Genomic DNA, 6,550 nt, shown 5'->3' with positions numbered 1-6,550 from the left:
GCGAAATTCAAAACAAACAAACAAACATTGGGTCCATCGGGAGATACATACATCTTTTCAGTTTTGCGGTTTTATTGGTGATTTTTTACAACTTTTCATGTCCTAAGATAACCTTTCATTAATCATGAATTTATGTGACTTCCATCTAGGGGACTGGTACTCCAGCTAGTGTACAAATAATTTCATGATAATTATACTATGCTTCTGATATCATTTTCTACACCCTTAGTACTTTTGGCTCATTTTCGATAAGCTTAGATTTAGTAGATATATAAATAAGGCATTTATAGATAATATTGTGCTTATTTTTCAGATAAATCAACTGAAGAGGGACTTGGCAACTAAGGTTTCTTTGCTTCAGGTTTACACACAAGATCTTGATACATCTTCTGAAACAACCACACCCACGTAAGTGGTTTTGCTTCTGTTTGTTTTAATATTTTTTTGGTCTAATAGATTTGTAATAGGACAATTTGTTTTGAATTTCATGCAAAGTTACATGAAGGCTATCTCAGCTATCCATCCCTAATTTAACAGTGATAGACTAGAGGGAAGACAGCTAGTCAACACCACTCAATGCCAACTCTTGGGCTACTCTTTTACCAACGAATAGTGGGGTTGACCATCACATTATAATGCTCCTATGGCTAAAAGGGTGAGCATGTTCAGTGATGGGGATTCAAACCTGCGACCTGCAGATTGCGAGTCGAAAGCTCTAACTACTGTAATAGGATGGATCTCTCAAGTACTAGTGCACTAGGCCCGGCATGGCCAGGAGGTTAGGGAGTTCGACTCGCAATCTGCGGGTCGCGAGTTCGAATCCCTGTCCCACCAAACATGCTCGCCCCTTTCAGCCGTGGGGGCGTTGTAATGAGACGGTCAATCCCACTATTCGTTGGTAAAAGAGTAACCGAAGAGTTGGTGGTGGGTGGTGATGACTAGCTGCCTTCTTACACTGCTAAATTAGGGATGGCTAGTGCAAATAGCCCCCCGTATAGCTTTGCACAAAATTCAAAACAAACATATTAGTGCATTAACAAATGTTTAAAAATAATAAAGTTGTTTTTAATTCTTCTTTTAAACAGTGATCATGCAGGCTTTGACTGGGACTTCTTACACAAGAAAGTTCAAGAACTTGAGGAGAAAAATCTTGAACTTCGTTCGGAGGTTTGTAAATTCATAGAAGACTATCAGTAATGTTTTCATGTGTTTCTAGTTATTTATTAATATTCTTCCATGTGTGAAACTTTAACACATTACAATAAATAACTTATAATTTTAACAGGTTTTAGAGTGACAATTAATATATATGTATTTGTCATCAGCAATTTCATTTTACATTAAACATTGTTATAATGGCATTTAAAATTTGATTTATTATATTTCAATAATTCTGTTTTTTAACATTTTAAAGAAGGACCATTAATAATTTATGAACACTGTGAGCTCAGTTCAGGAGAAAAATTATTTTTGGATTTGTAGGTTAATTTGCAAGAAGCAACTCTTGAACAGGAAGAAAAGAAAGAAATGCAGATTTTACACGAATTTGTCAAAGAATTAAGTAAGTCTAATATTCTTCCTTTATTTTCTTCATACTTGAGATGTATAAAAGGCTTGAATGGAATAAATAAAACTCGGGGATTAATAAAATAACTGAATTACTAAGAAAAAATCCATTATAACGAATCTTTATCAAAGTTATGCTTTACACAAACATTCAATTGTATAAAACATTGCTCAAAACATTGGAAACTTAATAGAAGAACAACATTTTTGATTTTTCCCTGTGAATTATGATCAACTATTTTATAGGATTTATATTAACATATGCTGAGTGGCAACTTTATGAAAAAAAACCTTCATCCAGATTTGTAGTTCACTCCATTTCTATCCATATGCAAAATATATTGATAATGTGATGGGTAAGGTGACTAGTTCAGCCCCATAAGTCCAAGAAATGAGTTATTTCTGATTAGTTTACAAGATAAAGTTAAGAGCAGGGATGGTGTCTGTCTAACAGAAGCACCATTATTAAAGACCATTTCTTTAACCGGCTTTTCATTAGAGATTGTCAACCTTGTCAGTCCTAACTGAATACATCTGTGTAGCCATAAACCACTGGTAACTGAATGAATAAAAATATGGTTGATTGGACAGTGCAATAGATGTCATATTGTGTTTGTATTTTTGTTAATAAACACAAAGCTACACAATCAAAGGTATCAAAACTCAGTTTTTAGTGTTATAAGCCTTCAAGTGAGATTGTGTTCTAATTGGTTGATTCCTTCAACAGGATTTGATTATCTCCAGCTGTACCACATGTAATAAACATTGTAAAAATTATCATGTGGTTGCTAATGTACTGTCAATAAACTTTTTGTTTTCTGTCACGGGATGAGTTATTTTATTCATTTAGAAGGGCAAATAACATACATTATGTACTAGATGAGGGGGGTCTGCATAAATTGATTACCTGATGATGCTAGGTAAACCTATCAAAATATGGTGTTTTTTTAAACACATTTATTTGTTTATCCATAAATAAAAGTATTTTTAGATTGACAAATAATTGAATCAGAATTTCAATTTGATTTACTTGTATTTCATTAGCTGATGCTAGAAAACAGATCGCAACACTTCAGGAAGAACAGGAGAAAAAATCGGATGATTTTTTTCGTCAACAAGAGGAGGTGACCGGTCTTTTGTCCCAAGTAGTGGACTTACAGCATCAAGTTCGTTCGGTGAGGCTTTCATGTTGAATGAATCTGTATTATGAAATCATACAAGTTTGTTTCTTTAACAACATGGATCCAACTGTTGGTTAACTAGTGCTGTGTACTATGTACCCACTTTTAAATACATGACTAGATATTAGGATTGAGTTTTTGTTCCTATTTATGTGGCCAAAATATTTAGATACACAAATTACTTTAGCTTATGTTGGCATTAATTTTGTTATGGACTTGATATTCTAAGTTTTAAAGGATAGTTTACAAGGCAAGTTATTGTAGATGTATGATGTTTACATAGCTGATTGCTGATAATGAAGATCTGCAGGAGAGCCTAGAAGCCTCGAAGGAGGATCAGGCTGTACTCTTGAGTGAACGAAATGAACTGAAGGATAAATATTCAGAACTTTCTACAGCTTTCCAAGAAGTTCAAGAAGAAAACAAGAAAGTTCATCGTACAAGACTGCCAAGTGCAAAACAGTGGAATTACAACATGTACAACCCCTATGTTAACCCCGATTCTTTAGCTTCAGAACTGGAAAGTTCTTTTGGTAGAGACAGTGAAGGCTATGCATCAGATGAGTTATTGTAAGTCTAATAAGAGGAAAACACAGACTTTGTCTTTTTATATAGTTTGATTGACCTTGCTACATTGATACAAAGGTAATTTCACATCTTTCTATGTGTCTGTATGTATCTGTGAACACAAAATACTGATGGAAGCTGTAGGATATGGCATAATGGTCAAGATTACTTTCATTGTTACTGAACAAAAATAAAGTACAGAACAACTAGTTAACTTCACAAATGACTGAGTTAATTTACCTTGTGAATCAAAGCAGTCAAATTTATCTTGCAAGTTTGATTAACTCACTTAATTTGAAATGTAGATGGATTATGTAAGCTTAAATCAAAATCTTCATATTTAAGTTTTATCTAAATCCGTAGCTGTCAATAATTCTGTCATCCAAACAGATTATAGAAAATTTGTTAAGCATTTTGATGTAACATACGTTTTTTTGTATATTTTTATAGGTCGCACAGTAAGCGAGTATTTCAGACTGTGCACTATGCAGCAAGACAGAAGTCATCTCGACAGCGTCGAAACACGGGTTACCATTATCAGGAGTCTACCCCACAAAGACAACGGACAAGGTCATCTCTGTCTCTAAGCCATTTGCCATCTTCTTCTTCCTGCTTTAATGATAGTTTTGTTTCTGATTGTGAGTCCTTATATGCAGAAAGCTGTCACACTGATGATGAAGAAAGCCATTACTCGTAAGTATGTCTGAAATATTTATTTAAATCATGGATATACACGTTAACGTAAGTTTGACTACTATTTATAATATTTCTAATTTTTCATTCTACTTTGAATAGTAAGTAAATCAATTGTGTTTTGCAAATTGATAATTCTCTGTAGAACAAATATTTTCAGATAACTTTTAGGTAATATGTCATATTTTCTGACACAACTTATTACACTAAAGAGAAAACATCTCTTCAACTTTAAAAAAGTATACAACAATTTCATAAGAATAAAATGGTTTATTAAGAAAGCATAAATTGTTCAATCTACATGTTTCAGTAAGGGTATGTTCTCATCATCTTCAGCAACAATTGTTTTGTTTCAAAAACTTGTGATTCTATATACACAGTTTGTAGAAACACAGATAATAATATTACCTGAAATGGAATATAATGCACATTGTCATATATAATAGTGCATATTGTTATAAGATCATTTTCTAAAAAGGACATTTCAAGGAATGCTGGACCAAAACTTTTATTTAATGTCTTTTTTATTATTTCTAGTGATTCTCTAAAGTTTAATTCTTATTCATTACTTGTTAGACTGATCTCCAAGAGACCAGTCTGTAGTAGGGGATAACTTTGTCGCATCCTTAGCCAAAGCAGTTTGTTTTTAATTTTTGATGTCACCGTTGTGTTCTTTCAATCTAAACTTCAAATTTCTACTTACCTGTTCTGTATAGAGCATGCCATGTGTGCATGGAGTTTTATAACTACTAGTTGATCTTCTTGTTGAACTTTGTCTTTAGATTTGCAGGCAATGTTGTATAATTCACAATAGGTTAGTTGACAATTAGTATATTTTTAAACATATTTCCAATCTGATTAGAGATTAATCGAACATATGGCAAACAGGTCCTCTTATTAGTTGAGGATATTCAACCTCGTAGATTGAGAAATATTCAGGGGGGTGAAATTCTGCCAGTACTCACTGGTACTGTGTAGTGGAACTTATTTTTTAAGGGGGTAGTACAATGACTTATTTTTAAGGGGGTAGTACCGGGACTTATTTTTCAATGGGGTAGTACTGGAACTTATTTTTAATGGGGTAGTACTGGAACTTATTTTATAAGGAGGTAGTACCGGGACTTATTTTTAAGGGGGTAGTACTGGAACTTATTTTTAAGGGGGTAGAACTGGAACTTATCTTTAAGGGGGTAGTACTGGAACTTATTTTTAAGGGGTAGTACCGGGACTTATTTTTAAGGGGGTAGTACTGGAACTTATTTTTAAGGGGGTAGTACTGGAACTTATTTTTAAGGGGGTAGTACCGGGACTTATTTTTCAAGGGGTAGTACTGGAACTTAATTTTAAGGGGGTAGTACTGGGACTTATTTGAGCTGCTTTGTCATTTTTTATGTTTACATATAGATTTTTTTTTCTTTTTCAAAAACAGGTCCACTTCACCCAGCTGAGTACCTCTACTTTATTTTTTGAGTACTGGAAGTAGTTATAATATTATAGTTTTTTTTAGTTATGAGATTAAACACTATAAACTACAATAAGTTGTAAGATATTTAGTCTTCAGAATAAGTACAGATTATCGTGGCTACCTAAACAAAAGTGTAAAAGGATGATAACTTCTAAGAATAAAGATGACACAGTATCTTATATGGTGGTGAGGCAATAGATAATAGTTTGTAATAAACTGTTATGGTTAAACAATTGTTATTCCTTTATTTGATTAATTTATTTCTTATTTGAATATGAAAGATACATTCATCGAAGTGTAACAGTGGCTCAAAGTATAATTGATTTTCAGTTCAATCAGTAGTTTAGGAAGACCAGGAGCTCCAGGGTCAAGTGATTTTGAAGCAGCTCTATCCCGATTAGGGATTCAGAGAGATTCGTCAGTCTTCTCTTGTTTAAATCAAACAACCAAATCTGATATCACCGAGGATTTATCAGAATCAAACCATAACTGGCTTAGGGACAAGGAGATGTTACACAGACTTAGTATCCTTGCTGGTCAAAGTAATCATCACTATCATATGCCCGAAAAATTACAGATCATCAAACCTCTAGAAGGTAATGTTACACCCAAATAAACATTATGAACGTTTCTTGCAAAATGTTATACAATCCAAAGAAGTTTCAGTATCGTTGAAATTGTGTATTATTGGATTTTATATAAAGGCATTTTTGGGTAGTTTATTACAAATGTTAGTAACACCTATCATAAATATTCAAATAGTCTAGTATTAACTAACACTGGAATTCACTTTAAGACTGTAATTATAATACTAAACAGTTAAAAAAGTTAACATAACATAATATTTTGGGACAAAATGGGACCTATTGTTCTATCTAGGCTGTTCCATCCTCGAAACTAAATTAAAATGATTAAAAATAAATAATAATGAAAATAAATTTTAAACTCATCTCTTTTCATTCATATACTTATCAAGCTTTTTTCTTATACTCACTTAAATCTACAACATCTGAAGGCAACCCATTCCGATGCCCAACCACCCTGTTAGAAAAATAAAACTGTCTTAGCTGAAGATGAC

At 32.9% G+C, this 6,550-nt stretch overlaps 1 protein-coding gene across 1 annotated transcript in view; it reads left to right on the top strand.

Annotated features, from left to right (window-relative positions):
* LOC106469929 (trafficking kinesin-binding protein 1-like) overlaps positions 1-6,550 on the top strand; it is a gene marked incomplete at its 5' end in the record, with an annotated part of 53,531 nt that overhangs the window by 35,128 nt on the left and 11,853 nt on the right. The window contains 7 exons of the mRNA XM_022398504.1: positions 314-408; positions 1,086-1,167; positions 1,483-1,561; positions 2,611-2,741; positions 3,031-3,317; positions 3,765-4,007; positions 5,815-6,068. Coding sequence (XP_022254212.1) covers positions 314-408; positions 1,086-1,167; positions 1,483-1,561; positions 2,611-2,741; positions 3,031-3,317; positions 3,765-4,007; positions 5,815-6,068 — 1,171 coding nt within the window. The remainder of the gene's footprint in view (positions 1-313; positions 409-1,085; positions 1,168-1,482; positions 1,562-2,610; positions 2,742-3,030; positions 3,318-3,764; positions 4,008-5,814; positions 6,069-6,550) is intronic.

This window comes from Limulus polyphemus, unplaced genomic scaffold (genome assembly GCF_000517525.1).
Source record: "Limulus polyphemus unplaced genomic scaffold, Limulus_polyphemus-2.1.2 Scaffold3729, whole genome shotgun sequence".
NCBI lineage: Eukaryota > Metazoa > Arthropoda > Merostomata > Xiphosura > Limulidae > Limulus > Limulus polyphemus.
The sequence above is the reverse complement of the archived record's forward strand: the minus strand, read 5'-3'. Positions and strand labels throughout refer to the sequence as shown.